Here is a 21945-nt window from a genome sequence, read left to right on the forward strand (position 1 = left end):
ACTCGGCAATTTACATGAATTGCCTCATTTAACATCATACATCTAGAAATTTAGAAACCAGAGTCAAACATAGAGCTCTATGATTCCAAAGGTTACGCACTTTATTTTTTTTTATTTTATTTTATTATTATTTTTTTAATTTTTATTTATTTATGATAGTCACAGAGAGAGAGAGAGAGAGAGAGGCAGAGACATAGGCAGAGGGAGAAGCAGGCTCCATGCACTGGGAGCCCGACGTGGGATTTGATCCCGGGTCTCCAGGATCGCGCCCTGGGCCAAAGGCAGGCGCCAAACCGCTGCGCCACCCAGGGATCCCCAAAGGTTACGCACTTTAAACTGTATCATACTGGCTTTAAACTTCACACACACACACACACACACACAAGCTTGACTCAGGAATTAAAAAGACAAGCTGGCCGGGCACGGTGGCGCGCGCCTGTAGTCCCAGCTACTCGGGAGGCTGAGGCAGGAGGATCGCTTGAGCCCAGGAGTTCTGGGCTGCAGTGCGCTATGCCGATCGGGTGTCCGCACTAAGTTCGGCATCAATATGGTGACCTCCCGGGAGCGGGGGACCACCAGGTTGCCTAAGGAGGGGTGAACCGGCCCAGGTCGGAAACGGAGCAGGTCAAAAAAAAAGACAAGCTGATAAAAGCGTGCTTCGCTAAGTTTAGAAACAGTGGTTTCAAAACTAATAAAACTGGTTTTTTATTAACCACTGTGTTAATGATGAGCTAAAAATATTTTAGGATTTTATTGACAATTTCACTAAATTGTAATGTAAATTCACTAAATGTAATGGTTTTTAATCCATCAGAATCATTGATCTTCTGCAGTTTAATCCCTGCCAGCCAATTCGTAAAGTGGTCGTGTTCTGCCCAGAACCTGAATTAGCCCAGACATTCCATGACTGTAACTAGGTCCTCAGCTGGTACTCTACAACCGGCTGCATACTTCCTTCCCCTATGCCATGAGTCTGCCAACAATGCCCTGTCCTCTCCTTACCCTACCCATTCAGACACAGCCACACTTACAGAGCCACTTCCGAGAGCTGCTGCTTGGTGAGATTCAGGGGGTGATTGAAAGCAGTAATCCCATACTGGCTGGGGTTCTCTCCCTTCTGCAGGTTGGCCCGGAGAATGGCATTGTTGATGACATTCAAGAAAGAGCTGATGGCATGCCAGCCCTTGTTGTTGAACCACACCTAAAATAAAATACACCAGGTACAAAGTAATGCTTCCAAATCCTGCTCTGGGATACAATGCCGCATACAATACATAGGCACACATTTTAAGAATTCTGGTCATACACCAAGATAAAACATTATAGTCAGAGAACACGGCAAAGTAGTAACAGCCTCCAGGTATGGAAAGTGCTGACCGTACACCCATTTACACCCAACAACATCATGAGCCGAGGGATCCCTGGGTGGCTCAGAGGTTTAGCGCCTGCCTTCGGCCCAGGGCCTGATCCTGGAGATCCAGGATCGAATCCCACATCGGGCTCCCTGCATGGAGCCTGCTTCTCCCTCCCTGTGTCTCTGCCTCTCTCTCTATGTGTGTCTCATGAATAAATACAATCTTTAAAAAATAAAAAAATAAAAAAATAAAAACTTCATGAGCCGAAAGTACTTAAGTATTATTCATCAAGAAGCTACTAGAACAGAGGGCCTCACCTTGACGTTATTTTTCGTGTCCAGTCCCGTCATGAACCTCCCCAAGTTACTGAGAAATCGATCTGCAGAACTGTCCTGTGAACAACAGAAACCTGCCTCAGTTGGGATGGTTCACAAGCGAAGGACAATAGGACAGCTCCGTGAAGGGCAACGCAATAACGCTCTGTTCACTGAGGTGAGATTTGAAGCCACTGCATAACTGGCACCCAAGAAACAAGTGACCAGAAATCAAAAGCATTCATAATGCCATGAACCACAAGCTTTGAAAGAATCACAGGGACATTCTGTGACTCAAAGTCCCAAGATGCGGATGTCTGCTTAACCGGGTGGTAAGCGTTCTTCAAAGTGGTCCCTTGGCATCCTCCTAAGACCCGGAACTACATTCAGAATGTGCAGGTGCATTGGACACGTGGGGCCTGTGCCTCAAAAGTGGAGATACAGACTCTAGGACTATCACGGATGTCTGTGACCCTGAAACCCATGCCATCTGAGCCCTCATTTTCATTTAATAATAGGAAACCCAAAATACTGAGAAGCAAAGTGAGAGCCTACGAGGTCCTACTGCCAGTGTAAAGGAAATAATTCATTTCCTGTTTAACCAGTGATTGTTTTAGATAAGTAGGTGTGAAGCCCAGTTTATTTACCTACACGCTACATTCATGAAGTGAAATTATTCTGAGAGCTTTTAAGCCTCTGAATTTTATTTTTTGATCTATGTTTTCAGATATTAAATATATACTGAGTAGCTCGGTCTTGGCTGGCACAAGATCTCAGTAAATGCCAATTCAGCTTTGTACTAAAAACGTGTTAAAAACTGTAAGAGGCTAGGTGATTAGATTTACCTGCCAACTATTCCCACATAGTGGCAACTTTGGGCCTATTTCTCTGACATGTTCTAGGATGGATACCATACCTTGGCCAGCTTCAAGTGCTTCTTCACTTGCTTGATGGCATTATTAACTTCTTGACTTGAAGGAAGTGAATGAGAATTACTGGCACCCAGGGAAAATCCTCCATACCTGAAAGAACAGTGTGACATTAAAATACAGTGGGGCACACGGTACCATTCAGGAGGCCTCACATGAAAGTGCGCATGCTTCAGGTAGGTGAACTGCTTATTCGAAGCAGGACCGAAGTTAGACTCGGACGAAGCTGCATCTTGGCCTCCTCTAGTGAATCCTGGCAATCTCTTAACTCCTTATGCTTATGGCCGAAGTGGGAAGGACCAGCCTGTGACTACACAGTGTGAGATGTCTGAGACATTGAGGGAAGAACGGTCTTTTGTCTCACAGGTGCTCCTCCCACCCTGGATGCCCAGGCCTGCACCTGCGTGTGGGTCTCTGGGTGTCAGGGCAAGCAGATGAGGCGTTAAGGGTGGGACAGTGACCAGAGTAGCCTGGGGAGGGCTTAAAGACAGGACATGGCTCTTTCCTAGCGTGAAGGCCACGTAGGGGCCCCCAGCCTGCATCTGCTCTGTGCAGAGTTCTGTGGGTCCTGGTCCTTTGGAAAAAGGCAAAGAAGGAAGGTGGGAAGCGGTGGCAGAGCTAAGTTTTGATGCAGCCATATAAGGCATCTCAGTTTCTGGGAGGTATGAATGGGCTTCCAGGATGGTTCCTTCTTTTCTTCCCTAGTGTCACCTATCCCTTCAAAACCCAGAGAGACAAAGGAGTTCAAACACTGTGAAAACAGACAGCTTTGATGCCTCTTCCTTCATTTGAGACCTTCTTGGCTTCATTCTAAAGGCCTGAAAAATTGTCCTGGAGGCCCCAGGACACCCCCTCCCCTGGGAATCTGATTTCGGGGCGGGGGGTATAAACAGAATAAGGTATTTCCCTCACAACACTGTGCTTCCCTGTTAAATCCCTAGAGACCCTCCAAGAAACTGCTGAATTTCCCGAGGGGATCGGAATGCCAAAGATTTCAAAGGTGTCTGAGGCAGCAGCTGAGCACTGAGCAGGAGCACTGAGGTCTAAACAATCCCCACACCCCCACTTCCTGAGATCCCATATACCTAGATCAAAGTCATCCTTCTGAACTACAGGAGTCCAGACAAAATCTGAGCGAGCACAGAAAGAGATCGGCTTACCTAAACTCATTCACCCAGATCTTGTTCTTTAAACTGCAGAGGACAAAGAAAGAGAAAGCAAAAATCAGTTCAAAAAAACATTGATCCTATTCCTGATGATACAAAAGAAGTTACTCTCTACCCAAGGAGACAAGCCAGGACAGAAAGAGTCCCATGATCAGGCTGGTGTAGGGAGGTGGTACCCATGGAAGGACACCCCAGTCACTATGTATTTTCTTCACCCCATCTTAAAACCTTGTTATCTAAAAACCTTATTTCATTTATATGAAATATATGAATAACATGTTGTTTATGTGAAAATTATGCCTTGGATGAAACCAATTAAATAACCACCTTTCAGACCTAAGATGGGACTAAACGTTTTTTTTTTTAATTCTTTTTAAGTAGGCTCTATGCCCATTGTGAGGCTCGAACTCATGACCCTGAGATCAAGAGTCACATGCTCTACCAACTGAGCCAGCCAGACACCCCAAAACTTTTTATATTCGAGGTAATATGTCAACTATAGAAGACATGGCAAGGTTATGCCTCTTTCTTGGAAACTCACAGTAATTACCGTTCAAGCAAACCCTTGCCATTTAAAGTCACTGAGAACACCTAACAGAGAAGCCCCACAAACCAAAAAGGAAGCCAGAACAAACATTTTCTGGGCATTGAGCAAGTTTTCAATGCTGTGCCCCGATAGCCCTGGAACCTTCATGGCTCTTCCAAGGCTCCACAGCCATGTCAAGCCACTGGGCTGGCCCAGGGCTCGCTTCATAATGCCACATATCGACCATATTATCACACCTTCCATTCATGAGAGGCACTTTCATACGCCAGTGTTATTTAATCTTACAATGAAATAATAAGAGCACAATATTATCACGTATTCTACAAATGAAGGCTTTTTAAAGGATAACTAGTTGATCCTGGTAAAGCAGATATGAAGTAGAATTCAAATTTGAATCCAGATTTATTTTTTATTGACATATAACTGATATAGAACATCTTTAAGGTGTAGAACAGTTTGATTTGATATATTTATATATTGTAATATGATTAACCATGGTACCTCCATCATGTCCTATAATCAACTCTTGTTTTCTGGTAAGCATATTTGAGATCTAGTTTCTTCACAACTTTGAAGTATATAATACAGTATAATCACAATACTGTCCATTTGATCTCCAGAATTTTTCTAATGCACAGCCCTGTGTTTATGCCAGGCAGCCTTAACCTTGATGCGGACAACTAAAACTTCGTAATACTTATCCTTTCTAGATTTGGAGAATATCCTAAACTTCCAAAAGCCAACATCAGGCCAAAATCAGATATTTTTCCCCATCACTGCTATTTTTAGATCTTTAATTCTCCTAATCAGGATTGACACAAGCAAGGGCCAAGTTTAGTAAATAATGACCTTTTGGCTATGATCTGCACATAGGTCTTCACCAGATAGTCCGAAATGTTTCTTCCCGTCAGGTTCTGAAGGATGTCTGCAGTGTTCTGTTTTCTCTGTCATCATAGAAAAACCAAGCACAAGTGTCTTTATGGACCATAATTGAAACAGAAAAAAAAAAAAATCAAGAACTACAGTGACACACGTCCCTTAAACATGGAACACAGTGTGACCCGACTCTGCCCGCAGGGCCCAGGCACTGCCATCAGCCAAACACAGGGGCCTGGTCCCTTCTGCTCTCAGCATTGGCCACGCACTTATACCAAGCCAAGATGTCCCCTAGGAAATTATTCAGAACTACTAAACAACAGACGGTGGACTATGATTCTTTATAGTCACAAAGGTTTTTAGGGAGCAGAATCATGGACTATGCACGGTGAATTCTTTTGTTCACTGGAGTTAGACTGATGAATAGATTAGCTGTTATCTTAAGGAGAAGTAACCACACATCTTTACATTCTTACACCCATTTAAAATTGTCCTTACCCTGCAACCTACATGCTGATAAAGCAGCAGAGGTGGGTCACGAGCAAGCCTGTTCCTGAAATTTTTCTCAATCAAAAATTTCAGAACTATTCCCCAACACTCACAAACAATCTTAGAGAATGTCAGTTTTAAGACCCACAGAAGTTTTATGGGCCAGCCTCCCTAATTCGGAGGCAAGGAAACAGGCCCGGGGGACTGAGTGGCCTGTCCCACCTCACCAGCTCCTCTGTGGCAGAACCACGGATGACGCCGGGCCTGTCACAGTGTGTTCTGTTGCATCACCTCAGTGGGAGAGGCCAGACTGTGTCTTCCACTGCGTCTGGCCCACTGAGCAGAGTGTCGTGTTCTGGTTTTAACTCAAACAAGTAAGTAAGCTCAGCTCACCTCTCAAAACAGAGAAACAAGCTAAGACCTAGGAACTGTAGACCAAGTCCCTCCCCCTCAGAACTCACATGCTTTTCTCTGTGATAAGAATTAAGATCAAGACTGAAAGACAACACCCTGACATGACAGGTCAGCCATTCCTTCTTCCCAAGCAGAAGCTCCCCAGCCTGCCCTGCACCACTACCTGCTCAGTCACACAGAGAGCGACTCACCTGTGGGGGAGGCAGGCCCCCTGCCCCCAGGGGACACACGGGCAGCATCTTCTTGATTTTGTCACTGCTACACTGGCACGTGGGTGAGGGATTCTCCATCGTCCAGTTCCCATTTTGGAAGAGGTCTGTGATGGTCTGGGGAACTGGGGCGGTGGTCCACTCCTCCTCCCCCACGGAGCAGGGCACGTCTCTGCAAAGGGAAGACGTCAAGGTAGCATCACTCAAGAGGAGGATCTGGCCTTTCCTGTTGTCTCAGGAGCACAGATCAATTGATAACAAACATGCATCTGTCCCCTCACCGTTTTGTTTGATCTCCACACAGACCCATATACCAGTAACTCATTTTACTCGTTTTACAGTTAAGAACAAAGGAACACAAAGGGATCCTAAATGCCCATATACCAAACTCTGGTCAACCCAATCCACTGGCATCAGGTCTCTTGCCCTTGTGTTCATTCAACGAATATTCACTGAGCATCTACTATGTGCCAGACATTGTTCTCCATATTTGAGAGTCCGGGGTGAACAAGATAAAGTCCCTGCTCTTCATGGAGCTTGCATTCCTCTAGAGGAATATGGCAATTAACAAATGTTAGCCAAAAACAAAGTAAGAGGACAGTGAATTGGGGGAAGAGGGACTACTGGCTTCTTCCAAGGCATAAACGATTAGAAAGAAGTCAGGAAAGGGCTTGGGGAGAAATAACACTATAAGTAAAGGAAATAGAGTTACAAAGCCCCAAAAAGAAATGAACTTTCCATGTTTGAGGAACAGCGGGAAGGCAGTGGGCTGGGACGGGATGACATAGGAGAGAGAATACTGGGAGATGAGGGTGGAGGATGGCCAGATGACCCAGGCCTGGGAAGGAGTCTGCATGTTATGTCCAATGTGCTGTAAATCGGTGGGGAATGGCAAGACTCACTTTATGTTTTAAAATGAGTACAGAATTGGGGTTTGAAGGAGATGTGGGGAGGGTGCTCAGTACACGAAGAGCTAGGTTGTTTGCAAGCATCACAAGGCCTTTATGCCTGACTTGAGCTCCAAATCACTGCGAACCACCAACAAGACCCTTGTCCTCTCAGGTCTTATCTTCTCTACCCATAAAACAAAAGTACAAAATGACATGTTGAAATAAGGCATTTCTAATATCCCATCGAGTTGCAAAATTCTACAATGCACAGCCACACTCTATGTTATTCTCGTATGTACTAAAAATATCAAAAGAACAGATTTGTGGTTTGTGCTCTAGTTCTCTCTAAGGCACCATGACTTGATGGAAAAGTCAACATAAGATATGGGGTTTACACTCTAAAAACTTCACAAAATGACTGGCTGTGACAAAGCTCAATGCCACAATCAATGTCCCAGTCAAACTTCCCTCAGTTCTATTCTTTTTGGTAAAAGTTAGAATGTGAATTCAGTAGAAGTCACCAGAATGGGGCCCCTCTGTCACACCACCCCTAACACACACTCAGTGGGGCTCTGTCCCAACGCTGGGGGTCCTCTGATAGTGGGGACCGGACCTCTTTTGTCTCTGGAGGCTTGCCCTGAGCCCATGTTGGCACTTATCTAAGTCCAGACTGCCCAGTGGGCATATAATGACTCCACATCATCTCATTCTTCTACCTCGCCTACAAAATTTACAGATTATGTCCAAAGTCAAAAGTCTTCTGACTCCAGAGAGGATGTCTCCATGTCCTTTTTCATCATGGTCATCTTATTCTTTAGGAATGGACATAGGCTGATAGAGCTTCCACCCATTAAACAGTAAGTACCGGCAAATATTTCGTAAATATCCAATAATAAGAGCTAGCAGGTACATGGTGGCTATCTACCTAAATATCTGCTCTGAAACCTTGCATGCCCGGGTACCAGGCTCACTGGTCTGTCCACTGACAAAGTGAGAACCTTCCCCTTAAAACCTGGAATTCGGGCAGCCTGGGTGGCTCAGTGGTTTAGCGCTGCCTTCAGCCCAGGGCATGACCCTGGAGACCCGGGATCGAGTCCCACGTGGGGCTCCCTGCATGGAGCCTGCTTCTCCCTCTGCCTGTGTCTCTGCCTCTCTCTCTCTCTCTCTCTCTCTCTCTCTCTCTGTCTGTCTCTCATGAATAAATAAATAAAACCTTTAAAAAATAAATAAATAAAATCTAGAATTCAAGTTATTCCTCCTCCAATCTCCCTATACTTTCCCACACTCTCTGTAATTCCTCAGAGTCTATGGTGTAGCTGAGCTAGAACCTCATCCTACCTGAGCCTGAAGTGTCAAATCTGCATAGGCCATGGTTCAGCTCCCTTGGAAACTCAGTCTTGATGCACAAAGATCTACACACACACACACACACACACACACACACACACACACACACACACACGCCATGGCCACTTAGAGACGCATGGGTATTTTACTGCATTTATTCATACTCTGCCTACTTCCTTAAAAATGATTTTGAAGGAAAATACAAAAATGTGCAACTCCCAAAGAAGAAAATGTCCATTTTTATATACAATAATACAACATCTTCTCAGGCTAGTAAAGTGAAGAAGCTGATAAGCAAAATTGCAAATTATCTATAATGGCAGCCTATCTCTGCTTTTAGGTACAGGAGCCAGCAGAAGGGAAGAAGGAAAAAGCATTTGATCAGTATAAAGTGCTATTTAAATTAAATACTAATCTCTAAAGCAGTAAATAAATGCCTGTAGTGGTTTACTCTGCAGGATCCTAGAAAACTTTCCTAGTCGGCTACAATTGTTCCTAGATGGTCTGGTTAGATTACTAGATCAGCTTTTTAAAAATTAAAAAAAAAAAAAAGTTCAAAGGACAAATGATACTAGTCACAATATGGCATCTATCACAACTGATAAAGGAAATACAGCAGACATCAAACCAGGTGACCAGCATAACACAAGGCAGCTGTTGAAGTGGCACTCACGGGATTGGATTTCCTTCCATACATCGGGTCCCGAAGCCAGGGTCTCTGGTGAGGGCATTCAAGAGTTCCTGGGTGCTCATGTCCTCAGGAGCGTCGTTACTGTGGGTGCATGAGAGGTGGCCAGCTCAGCAATTCATTAAAACCAAGAATTGGGAGGTACAACTGTTTTTCTGAACTGAACACTTCATTAGGCACTTCCTGTGTGCCAAGCTTTCATAACAGAAATGAGTACAATACAAGACCTACCCAAAAGGAGCTGACACTGACTGCATATTTAGGGTCAAGGTAACAGCCCTCTCAAGTGCAGCTTGTGTAAGTAGTAATGAATGGAGCTGTGTAAACATGTGTGCACATGTATATAAACACACGTGTACCTTTCTATTTCTTTTTAATTGAAGAAATTCATTAAGGATCAGTTTTCCAAAAGTGCTTTCACAGTTATCCATGAAATATGAACTAAACAGGAAAGGAACACGGGGCTAGAGAAAGAGGAATCGATTCACATATTTATGCATTTTGTTTTGTTTTCATTGTTTGTTTTAAAGCTTCCCTTTCACGTCACTGACAGGCTTCCCCATCTAAAGATCTAAAATACTACAAGACTCAAGAAAGCTTCTGCAGAAGGAAGTAGAGAAATTCCTTTGTCCTTTTGTCTGAAAAGAACTGGAGTGTTAAGAGTAGCTGGCATTTGTGTCTAAAGAGCAAATGCTACTTAGTATCTGTAGCTGCAATGAACACATGCATTGTCCTGTGCACGCAAACAGGCTGGAGGTGGCTGTGACAGTGCCCTGAAGCCTTGGGATTAAATGACAAAATTAAAACCTAGCTACGAAAAGCCAAATACTATATAGCTTCATCACAGACGTTTTACAAGAGTAGATTATTTACGTAACATGCAGATGATGGTTCCGATGGCAGCAGTACAGAAGGAAAGGAGCTCAAAGTGGGAACAGAGGACTGGTCTATTATCTGAGGTTCAATTTGCTGCTGTTCTCTGCATCCAACATCAGTCTGTGGAGGAGCTTTCAAGGGCTGATCAAGGCCACTCCACTGAGCGATCCCGGGGTCCACCTCCCCTTGGCCCTCAGTAGCACAAACACCCTTGGTCAGCCTGAGCTCTCTTCTCTCCCGGGGTGCAGGAGGCAGACACATACCTGACAAACGTGTACTGTTCGTTGTACATCCAGGGCTGAAGTTCCAGGCTGGGGTACTTGCCAAAGGGGGGCACAATCAGGCTGAACACCAGAGCAATGCAGACAAACACAGCTGGCAGGACGATCTATGACCAGGGCACAGAGGGGAAAGGAAATTACAAACCAAGGGCAAATGTTAGAAAACAAGGCATGGGGCAAGCCCCTACGTGTCCAGCTAGCCTCCCGGACCAGCCAGCACGCAAACAAGCATTACAGGGCCCCAGACAAAGCTCCACCAAGGCACTCATGGCAGGTGGGAAGCAGCGATGCTGAAAATGAAACCCCTTCCCTCTGGGGCATTTCTGGAGGCTGACAGCACGAGGCCCGAGGCCGTGGCCACCTAGCAGAGGCAACAAGCTAAAAACCCTACGGAGTGCACAGGGGTCACATGTCAGGGTGACATAGAACACAGGGTCCTGCCCTCTTTCCTCTGAAGACCTGAGGAAGACCCCACCAAGGGCTGTGAGCCCAGCTCAGCTCAGAGAAAGGCTAAAACAACCAGCCCTGCACCAGAAGCCTGAAGACCTGAAGCCTGGCTGTGTCTCTACTACGATCTCTACCCATGTGAAGTCACTCCCTCTGTGGCCTCAGTAGTCTCACTTGGAATCTGCAGACCAAGATTAAATGACCCAGTCAGATCCCATGCTCTGAAAGGAACAGCAGCCACTGTCACCAGGTAATGGCCTCAAAAAGCATAATTACCTTAGTCCTTCTTTGGGAAAATACTAGGTGACAATTACCTCATTTCATTATCGTTACAACCCTAACAGGAGTAACATTATCACCAATCAACAAACAAGGGAATTGAGCTCAGAGAGACTAAGGAACTTGCCCACGGTCACACAGCCAATAAGTAGCAGCACCAGAATTCCAAACCAGGTCTGTGTGCTCCAAACTCAGACTCTCTGCATTACCCACTTGGTCTGTGGGGAAGACTCTCTGCACATGCTTGCTCTGTACTTCTTGATTTTAGAGAGTGGGATCATTTTATCCCTTCTGATCAAGCCACTGAGCTTGCAAACACTGACAGGCGGGCAACACTGTAATGAGTCTTCTCTGTTTGTCCGTTTTTTTCTGACCTCTCTGGCTACCTTTTTGTCAATTTGCAGCTAAGCATCAATTTAGAGAAAAATCACGTTTCCAATAAGTTTATATATCAAGTGCATCTGGATGTATCATTTCTCAGCTTATGATAGCTGAATTTGCCCAGCCAATTTTTCTAAACTCAGTCCTTGTTAGGCTATCCTCTGCAATAAAACTCACACATGTGTGCACACATACACACACACACACACAGAGCAATCCTTAATGACAGGCCCCTTCTAAGCACTTATCATTTCAATTCTCATAACAACCCTATGTCACAGGCACATCATCTTCATTCTAAAGATGAGGACATGGAGGCATAGAGAAGTCACTTGCCCACAGATGCGTGAGTGGCAAGAAGCAGGACTGGGATTGAAATACAGAGAGTCGGGCGGGCTCCAGCCTCCACCTCGTCACCATGACCCTCTCCTGCCTTTGCTGGTCAGGAGCCCGCAGCCCACCCCTGAAGCCAGAGGCACCGGCCCAGAGCAGCACTTCACCTGAGCAAAGAATCCCTTCCGACTCCGTCTGGCAATCAGCAGCCTCTTCCACAGAAGTGCCACAAACTGCTGCTGTGTGAGTTTCCAGCCCTTGACCTGGTAGGAGCCTTTGCCGTCCATCCCGCTGAGCAGGTCTGTTTCTCTGGATTCTGCAAGAAGCCAACACTGAAGGTCACCTACTATCTTAGGCAGTTTAGACATCACCACACTCCTCCTTCCAGCATCCTCAGCAACCATCTTGCACGCTTGTGTTTGAAAGTAACAGTCTCAGGCACCTGGGTGGCTTAGTCAGTTGAGCATCTGCCTTTGGCTCAGGTCATGATCCTAGGGTCCTGGGATCAAGTCCCACATTGGGCTCCCTGCTCAGTGGAGAGTCTGCTTCTCCCTCTGCCCTTCCTCGCTGCTCATGATCTCTCAATTATTCTCTTTTTCTCAAATAAATAAAGTCTTAAAAAAATAAATTAAGTCTCTCAGAAGTAAAGGCTTTCAGGACAAATCAATGTCCAAGGAAATGTTAGGACTGCAGATGTCCAACAGTAGCAGTTTCTGCCTTCCAGCTCTATCTGATGAGTGTGGAAAATGAAGGTGCCTTAAGACAACTGAAGAGAAATGTTCACACATAACTGTTGTATATCAAGTCATTCAGATGAACCAAGTCATCCTCAATTTCTTATAGAATATTCTATGAAACAGGCCATGCATTTAGGCTGACATGATTGAGAAAATATAATGCTGATTTGTCTACCATCTATTATTTTGGTAAAAGGTAGACACATTGAAATGATCCAGGTACTGACAATGTCTGAAATCCGGGAAAACAGGAGGGCCACACGCTCATACAAACTGGAAGAATGGGAGAGCCAAAAAGGTTTCTGTTCCTCAAAATTGTATAAAAATCCTTGTCTTCAACTAATAATTCCTAACTGAGGTGCTTTAACATCTTACTAATATTTGCTTGACTTCCTGCCTCCCCTTCTCCATCCCAGTCAAATGTACAGGGACACACTCATCCAGAATATCTAAGTCTAAGGTACAGTTAACCCTAAAAGCTGACTTCATTCAAAATCATTCATCCATTCAAAGAATATTTACTTAACAAACACCTAATGTATGCAAGAAAGTCGGTCTCCACAGAAGAGGTAATAGATGGATTCAGAGGATTGAGGGACCATCCTTTATTATGTGTCTCAAGTGAGAGATCTCAACTCAATGAAGAAAATGATGAGGATGGGCTCTTTCAGGTTTGATGGTCTGCCTAATGCTGGAAAAGAGAAGGCAGCTTTTCTCATCTTCCCACTTCCCTTTGGGCCCTGTAGGCATCTATCATCCTGGGCTCAAGGGCCTCCAAAGGAAACACAGGAGTACCCAAGACAGAAATTCATTTTCAAAGAACGGAACACAGATCTTGGCCGAACAGACCTGGATCTACATCAGAATCATTAGGATCAATGGCATCATCTTCAGTGAATGGGCGAAGACAGCTCTGCTTGTCCCCAAAGGCTCGTCTGTTTCGTCTTGCTGGCAAGGTGCCGTCTGAAGGCAAAAGGAAAGAATTCCACATTTTCTTTTACTTGTAACAAAACAAGCCCTTCTCATCTGTCACAAATGTATACACTAAAAATAAGAATGGGATAAAACAAGTGAAAGGGAAACGCAGAACTCTGGTGAGCTAAGGCGGCCTACAGGGGGGCACTGCCCAGAGGGTGTGCAGCTCCCCCGGAGGGTTACCTGAGGTCTCAGCATCCACCCCACTCTCTTCAGCCACTTTGAGAAATATCTGAAAAACAGGAGTGAGAATATTATAAGCACCACGTTATGAGAGCAACCATCACCGCCATGATTATTACATTACTGAGTGGCTTGTTAGCCCCTAAAGACAAAAAGTAAAAGCTTCATTTATTTGTAACACTTTGCCAGTCACTTGGGAGTGAAGGCATTTTTAACCAGAGAGCATTTCCTCGGTAGTGAGAACTATCAATCCGGACAATCATTTTCAAATTAAAGGTATGACATTCGAACACCACAGAAGTAATTTGTTCTGAACCTACAGGGAGCAGGTTACGTGGCTTCTTCTAGGTCTACGGCTGCAAATCTTTGAGAAGCCTAGCACCATGATAAGTCATCCAAGACAGAATGAATCAAAAGATGATGGGTTCCTCATTGCTAGAAATATTATGTCAGGGATTCAAACATCGTAAGAGAATGTGAACTAGCCGATGATTTCTAAACCCTGAACTATACTCCACGGCCTGGAAACTGTGTAATAAAAGCACAGGCATTAAGGCCTTACCTCCAGAAATTCTGATTCAAAGACCCTGATGCTGACTGAGGCTTGGAATTTTTATTGTCGGCAATATCCCCAGATGCTTTTTTGGCATGGTCAAGCTTGGGGACCACTGGGCCAGACAACTTTTGTATCCTTCCCAGCCCTCCAGGTCTGTGGTGTTGTGATCTCTAAAGGGAGGTGCTGCTACACAGTAAAGGAAGCGTGGGCTTTTTAGCCCAAACCCCTGATTCTGAATCCTAGCTTGGCATCCCTGAGTGCCCAGTTTTTCATCTTATTATGGGGATTAAGTTACAACTTTGTTTTTTTTTAAGATTTTATTTAAAGAGACAGAGTGTGCATGAATCAGGGAAGGGGCAGAGGGAGAGAGAAAGAGAGAGAGAGAGAGAGAGAGAATCCCAAGCAGACTTTGTGCTGAGCATGGAGCCTGACACAGGGCTCAATGTCACGACCCTGAGATCATGACCTGAGCCAATATCAAGAGTTGGATGCTTACCTGGCTGAGCCACCCAGGAGCCCCCACAATAATTAAAACAAAACAAAACAAAACAAAAAAAACAGCAAAAAAAACCCCACACACCCAGTTCAGCGCTAGGCACACATAGATTTTCCATAAATGCTGGCTATTTCCTATGTATGGCCATGACACAGCCACATCAGGGAGCAATCCTTTTTTTTTTTTTTTTTAAAGATTTATTTATTTATTTATGATAGACATAGAGAGAGAGAGAGGCAGAGACACAGGCAGAGGGAGAAGCAGGCTCCATGCACCGGGAGCCCAACGTGGGACTCGATCCCGGGACTCCAGGATCACGCCCTGGGCCAAAGGCAGGCGCTAAACGGCTGAGCCACCCAGGGATCCCTCAGGGAGCAATCCTAATAGAGCTCTCCTGTTGTCTCCCACAACTGTAAAGGGTTAACTGTGACCAATAATACCCCAATATCAATGACCTAAGGATAAAATGACCAGCTCCATGGTAATCCTATTCCCATGAGGGAAAAGCAGGCTGCCCGTCTAGCCTTGGGACTGGGGGACCTGCTACACCCTGAAGTCACGTAACTTACTTCTTCCAGGGTCGTCTCCGAGATGCCGTAACTAGAGATGCCCAGGTCTGAGAGCCGGTCATCAATCTCATGGAAAAGTTCTACGAAGGCCCCCTCTTTGGCAGCTTCGTAGGGCAGCACGTAAGTCAGCTCATGCCCAATGTCTTCCACCAGCCGGGCCTCAGCCACATGCTTCCTGATGAGGTTGGAGATAGCAGAGACATCTGTAGGGACCAAAGCACAAAGACGGTTCAGCCAGCTCAGAGGCCCCCTACTCAGGACCAGCCATGCCTCACCTTCTCCCTTTGCCTACTCCTCAGAAGCCAGCTGCCCACACAGGATACCTGTCCCAGATACTTGTGTATCTCTGGCCTCAGAGTTCCTGGGGGCAAGGGCTAGGTCTTATTGACCTTTGTATCACCAAAGTCAGGAACACTGTAGGTTCTCAGTATATCGTGGGTGGCTGGGTGGGTGGAAAGAAGGATGGAGGGCGGATGGGCGAGTGAAAGGACGGAAGACTCTGAGGTTGAAAGTCTTGTGTCTATGGCCTAAACTCTAGGATTCTTCAACAGAGAACCTGAGTGGAAGGAATGTTAAAGGAGTCTTCACCCTTCCCTAACCTTCTAAAGGAGGCTCCTGCTATTTACGTCAATAAAAGGTTAATCAAATAGTTCATGGAAGGAGACATCTCCCTGGAAAAAGCCAGTGGTTGGAACTGGGCCTAGGTGGACACAGTAAAGGCTTCTGCTCCATACGTGTTACTGGGGACACTGGTGTCCTATATATACCTCCAAAGGAAGACCCAGGATGCTGCTCTCCATCTCCCGGGCTCTCACTCTCCCTAGCTACTGAGATCCAATCCCTCCCATGGCTGGGTCCTCAGCTCCTCATCCCTGGTCTCCAGCGTCTGGCCAGATCCACTCCCCAGGAGATCCCCCACCCCCAATCACGTCAGCCTCTCGGGGACACTGCCCTGCCAGCTCCCAGCCCAAGCCCCAGGCTCCCCAGCAAGCGGTAAGCCAATCTGCCACCAAGCGGCACCCTCTCCCAGCCCCCCCGGCCCCAGCCCAGCAGCAAACCTTGAGTCAGCGCCACCAGCCTCTGCACCTGTCCTCCTCTGCCTCCACTCTGCCCAGCTGGGGGAAGCTCAGGCACCACCTGAATAAGAAACCCCAGAGTCCTTACCGATGGTCAGCGTGTCACTTTCATGGTCGCTGCCCAGGCCAGCATCAGAACTGCTCTGAGAAACACTGTCCTCCTGATGGCAAAGAAGGAGGTGAGAATGGGTCAGGGACCGAGCAAGGTACAGCCGCCAGCACCTTCGCCAGGGAGGGCTTCCATGAGGCTCTACGGTGTGAGAACTGCAAAGGCTCCTCCTGGGAGCCAACTGTGGGCAGCCATGGCTTCTGAAGCCACTGTCTGACACGTGTGTGCTGTGTGGACGGGAGGTCAGCGAGCAGAGCTGTCAACGGGAACGGGGCCGGCCAGGAATGCTGTCATCAGGCACTGGCTGACCTTCCTAGGCATGGGATTTGCCTATTTTTTTTTTAATTTTTTTATTTTCTTTTATTCATTATTTATTTATTTATTTAATTATTTAGTCTGGCTCAGTGCTTCTCAGGCCTTGATTTATCTTGATCCACCAGGGGACCTTGTTAAAATGCAGATTCTGACTTAGTGAGTCTGAGTTGGGCCCCCATTTCTGCATTTCTAAAAAGCTCCCAAGTAATCCCAGTGCTGCTGGCCCTCAGACCACACCTTGAGTAGCCAGGCACTGGTTAAAAGGTAAACAAGCAGATGGGAATTGAAGGTTGGGATGTAAATGTTTTAGGGGCCACTGGTTTCAGCCGATGAATCTTCGGCATGTGCTGCGGGACGTAGGAAAACCTACCTGGCTATTGGGCTCTGGTCCCACCTCTGTTATTTACCTGCTGCTCAGTGACCTACAAGTCTCACTTCCCTAATCTGGGATAACAAACACAATACCAGCCTCCCACTATAGCCCTGCACTTTGAAATGATGAAAGTCAAAAAAAAAAAAAGTTTATAAATGATAACAATGCTAAGAAAAATTAACTATTACTGCTTATTTTCTTTTATGCCCAGAATCTGCCTGGCATGAAATCAGTGTTCAATGAATATTTGTTGTTTTATAGTTTAAAAGTTAAGATCAATGAGATTTAAAGATAACGAGCAGGAGTTGGCAGGGCATTTTGCAGCTACGGCTCTTCACTGCTGGCAAGTCTTTTTTCTTCGTTATTATAAAGTCCTCTAAGGACCTTCTCTATCCACTGTGCCTCCCCAGGACGAAGGAAGCGGGATTCAACCAAACTCGCACTGCGGGAACAAAAGTGTCCTGAGCTTTCCACATAGGAAGTGTGATGGGATTCCCAAGGGACCATAGTGCAGTGAGAGTGGGGTGGAGGTGGACAAGCCACTCACAGCCACCAAGTCCTGACTCCCTGGACCCAGCACCAGCCCAGCACTGAAAGTACAGCTCACCTTTTTCAGATATGACACAGTGCTACTGCTGTTTCTGCAGGAACTGAGGGAGGATTCCACATCCTTCTTGACCAGGGTCAGGTAGTAGCCTGTTCCCAGCTGGTTCTTCAGAAACAGGGAGGAGCCCACGCAGCACAGCTTCCCATGGGAGATGATGGCAATCCTGTCCCCCAGGATGTCTGCTTCATCCATGTGGTGTGTGGAGAGAATAATGGTGCGACCTGCCAGGCACAAACGCAAGGACACGGGACAAGTGAGGCCTACTGATTCTCGTTGATTGAAGCAGCTGGAACTACGAAGCTGTAGAACCAAGGCAGAAAACCCTGGAAGCCTGTGTGGGAACACTATCCTCGCAGAAATCAGAACGGGAACATTTATTTGGGAATTTGCTACATGCCAGGCAGTGTGCTAGGTGGTCTGCAAGCATTCTCACTTGACTTAATTTTCTATGAGGCAGGCACTACTGTTATAAGGAAAGGAACTGAGATAAGTTAAATGACTTTTCCAAGGTCTCGGGGCCAGCTGGAACTGGCTCTGAAGTCCATGCCCCTCATTTGCTCATCTACTCTTTCAACAAACACATATAATGTCCCATGTTGGGAGGGAGTTGAACAAAGACACAGCCTCTGCTCTCAGCAGTTGGTCTAGAGCGGAACACAGTTACAATAGAGATGTCCAAGTTCTATGCTAGAGGCAGCTCTGGGGACCATGCCCCTTCTCCCCATTTCTCTTCTTGCCCACCCCTAGATAATGAGGCATGATGTTAATTGAGTGTCTTGTAAAGCAGGCCTTCCTTCCACATCTGCACCATGGGTGAGCACAGAGCTTTAAGAAAAGGAGTCCCACATTTTCCTTGAGAAGCAATTCTGCTGCTGTCAAGAACAGCCATGAGCCACCGCCACAGCCATACTGCTCAAGAGCCTCTCCATCCCTCCCTCCCTCGAAGTAAGCACACATCAGCCACCTTGTCGATATTTGAGCAGTAGCTCCCATATTCCCCTACGGGAGTAAGGGTCCACGCCGGCTGTGGGCTCATCCAGAATGACAACCTTGGATCCCCCAACAAAGGCCAAAGCCACAGACAGCTTTCTCTTCATTCCACCTGTGAGGGAGAGAGGGTGAGAGAGAGGTTCCAGGACCGGCCCCAGACAGCAAAGGCAGAGGCATTGAGAGACAAATAGAGGCACCCTCCTAGGGACAAGCTAGGGACACGTTTCTGACCTACCCACTCACCCCCACACTGGAACACTGGACCAGCTATTGTTTTTTGCCCTGTGTGGGGCAGGGGGGTTGAGGGGGAGTGTTGAGGGAAGAGGGGGAACACACCTGACAGCTGACTTGTTTTGCTTTTCAGTTTACTGGGTGGCAAACCAACATCCAAGGCCATTTGCTCCATCTCTGCTTTCACGTGCTTCTCTGAGAGCCCCTTTAGACGTGCATAGAACCAGATGTGTTCTTCCACAGTCAGCCTGGGGACAGAAGGGCAGGTCAACTCTGCACCCCACGGGTCGCATCAGAACACAGTGCTTCCTGACCCAGAAGAGAAGAAAATAGGCACGTGTCCACTGCCCCCCCTTCCTGACCTCTTCTAACTTTATTAACTTCTGAAAAATAAGAGGAAGAATCAAGATAGAACAACATTAAGCAACCACCTGAGCTGCTCAAGTCAAAGCTGAAATGTGACAGGTCCCTTCCAGCCCCTTCCACCTGGGACCAGCTGCCATACGTCAGGCAGTTGCAACTTTAAATCTCAGGTCCTCAGAGGGCCCACCCCGCAGCCCCATTGACCAAGAAGCTGGCTCGGCATTCACCTGGAGCAGCCCCCTCCAGGACCTCAGAGGTGCCAGCAGGGAGGTCCCTGTGGAGGACAAGAGCCTGGGCTGCTCGCTTTAGGTAAGAGGAAATGGGAGCCCAGAAGGGGAGAAGTCCTTGCCCAAGGTCACAGAGCTCAGGTCTTTCTCTGCTCCACCACGAAGGCTCCCTGGGGACCTGAGCTGCTGACAGGCCAACCTGAATGGAAGCAGGAAATGCGGGGCCATGGAGACAAGGGCCCCGAGGCACCGCCAGGTCTGGGCATCAAGGAGGAGTGTGGTGGGAGAGGGGACGGGCTCACCGGCCCTCTACAATGCCAAGAATGGAGAGCACTATCTCCCAAGCCCTCATCCACCAGCTGGACTGACGTGACACCTCTCGCCCAATAATCACCTCTTACTTTCCCTAAAATGGAAAGGCAACCAGGTCTCACTGTGCAGGGAGGGGAGGCCCGCCACCCCTGAAGAAGGCAAAACGCTTGAGTCCCCCCGCCCCTACCCGTGATTCAGGACACGCACATCCAGAGAGGGTCTGCTTCTCAAAGCACTGCTCGTACTCACATGTCAAACAGCACATTATGCTGGGGGCAGACTCCCAGGTTCTGCCGGATGGTGTTCATCTCAAAGCGAATGTCTTTCCCCAGGATGTAGGCAGTGCCCGAGGTGGGAGGGAACAACCCAGTCAGGATTGACCTGAGGACAACAATTTTGAGGTACAAGAGTCAGTGTTATCCCCCCCCCCCAGAAATGCCCCATGCTGGGCTGCAGAGCCAGGGCAGCTACATCACAGGCACCAACCACCCCCCATCCCTATTCCTTCCTAACAGACCCAAACTGACCTCCCTACAAAGCAAAGAAGTCTTTGCTTTACTGGATAACTAGGAGTGGGCCTATGTGCTGGAAATGGCAATATCAAAACAAGCACTTTTAAATGATTCCAATTTACAACAGAAAGTACACTTTGAAATGTACATTTTCTAAGTCTAAAATCATGTCCGTGAAAAATGGACAAACCAGAAAAAGTTATTCAAAGATAAAAATAATTTTCATGTTAGGCAGTAGGATTTTTTGTGTGACTTTAAAAAATCATTTTGCAATGTTCACGTGTTGATTTTGCATTAACAAATAAAGAAAAGAGGAAAGGAAAGGAAAGAAAAAATAGGAAAAGGTCATCATCCCCAAAGATCTACCCTTAGCAATGGTTGAGACACACTGGAAGTCACGGAGGCTGACTCTGGTGCTTATGGCCCATGCTCCCTTGTGACGCTGCCCACTTTAAGGTCTTTATAGGTCCCTGTAAGTCCCAGAAAGGGCAGTCATATGGCCAGCTATTGCTCACACCTCCTTAGTGATAGAGCGCCTGGAAATCATCACTTCCCTCCAACATATCAAATCTTTCCACACTCTTGCTTCATAGTTCTAACCAAACCAGCTCAAAAGGAGATCCTTGTGGGGCACCTGAGTAGCTCAGTTGGTTAAGCATCTGCCTTCGGCTCAGGTCATGATCCCAGGGTCCTGGGATCGAGCCCCGAGTCAGGCTCCCCACTCAGTGGGGACCCATCTTTCCCTCTCCCTCTGCAGCTCCCTCTGCTTGTGTGCTCTAACAAATAAATAAAATCTTTAAAAAGAAAAAAAAAAAAAAAAAAAGGAGACCATTTCTCAGAGCTGTCACAGCCTTAGGGTTCCAGGAATAGTGCAGAATTCTGAGAAACTAAATGGGAAAGGTCATCAAGAGGGTTCTCCGTCTGCTTCAGGCCAAGGAGAGATCTAGCCAAAACCAGCAGTGGGAAAGGACTCCTGTGAGGAGATGATCTCTTACATCCGTCAATTCCTCATGTGCTCTGCCCTTGCCCGGGAGACCAGTACTGCTTTCTAACTGCACTACAGAACCTTCCTGCGGCGGATTCTGACAGCCGCACCCTCTTCTTACATGGTGGTGGTCTTTCCAGCTCCATTGTGGCCCAGGAAGGAGGTAATCTGGCCCTCATAGAAATTCAAGGCCAGGCCATCCACAGCCACCTTCATGCCATCCCGGTAAACCTTCATCAGGTTCTGAATGGACACGCCCAGCTTCAGGTGTGTGGGTTCCTCCTCCATGCAGACTAGCAGAAGACAGAAGACAGAGGATGGGAATAAACTCACGGCAAATACCAACAGGGGAGCACGAAGGCATGGGGCTGTGCCTGTCCCGTCACAACTGTCCTCTCCCCATGGATACTTCTGGTTTCTCAGGCAAACATTTATTCAGGGCCTAGCCGGGCAGTAGTGTTGGTGATGGGAATTCACTGATAAAGGAACATTCACAGTCCATTGGGGG

General features: G+C 46.9%; 1 protein-coding gene across 5 annotated transcripts in view; it reads right to left on the bottom strand.

The window, feature by feature from the left end:
• ABCA1 (ATP binding cassette subfamily A member 1) overlaps positions 1-21945 on the bottom strand; it is a 128645-nt gene that overhangs the window by 17539 nt on the left and 89161 nt on the right. For 3 of the 5 annotated variants that reach the window (XM_077912764.1, XM_077912763.1, XM_077912767.1), the window contains exons 19-36: positions 21559-21730; positions 20190-20321; positions 19144-19286; positions 18782-18919; positions 17818-18038; positions 16396-16474; positions 15338-15540; positions 13717-13765; positions 13408-13521; positions 11989-12137; positions 10364-10488; positions 9210-9308; positions 6282-6471; positions 5161-5255; positions 3759-3791; positions 2586-2691; positions 1673-1747; positions 1032-1201 (exon numbers count right to left, since the gene is read on the bottom strand). In XM_077912764.1, coding sequence (XP_077768890.1) covers positions 1032-1201; positions 1673-1747; positions 2586-2691; positions 3759-3791; positions 5161-5255; positions 6282-6471; positions 9210-9308; positions 10364-10488; positions 11989-12137; positions 13408-13521; positions 13717-13765; positions 15338-15540; positions 16396-16474; positions 17818-18038; positions 18782-18919; positions 19144-19286; positions 20190-20321; positions 21559-21730 — 2293 coding nt within the window. Of the gene's footprint in view, positions 1-1031; positions 1202-1672; positions 1748-2585; positions 2692-3758; positions 3792-5160; positions 5256-6281; positions 6472-9209; positions 9309-10363; positions 10489-11988; positions 12138-13407; positions 13522-13716; positions 13766-15337; positions 15541-16395; positions 16475-16501; positions 16575-17817; positions 18039-18781; positions 18920-19143; positions 19287-20189; positions 20322-21558; positions 21731-21945 lie in introns of all 5 variants that reach the window. The other 2 variants (XM_077912766.1, XM_077912765.1) reach the window with 1 other exon arrangement.

This window comes from Canis aureus, chromosome 10 (genome assembly GCF_053574225.1).
Source record: "Canis aureus isolate CA01 chromosome 10, VMU_Caureus_v.1.0, whole genome shotgun sequence".
Taxonomy (NCBI): Eukaryota; Metazoa; Chordata; class Mammalia; order Carnivora; family Canidae; genus Canis; species Canis aureus.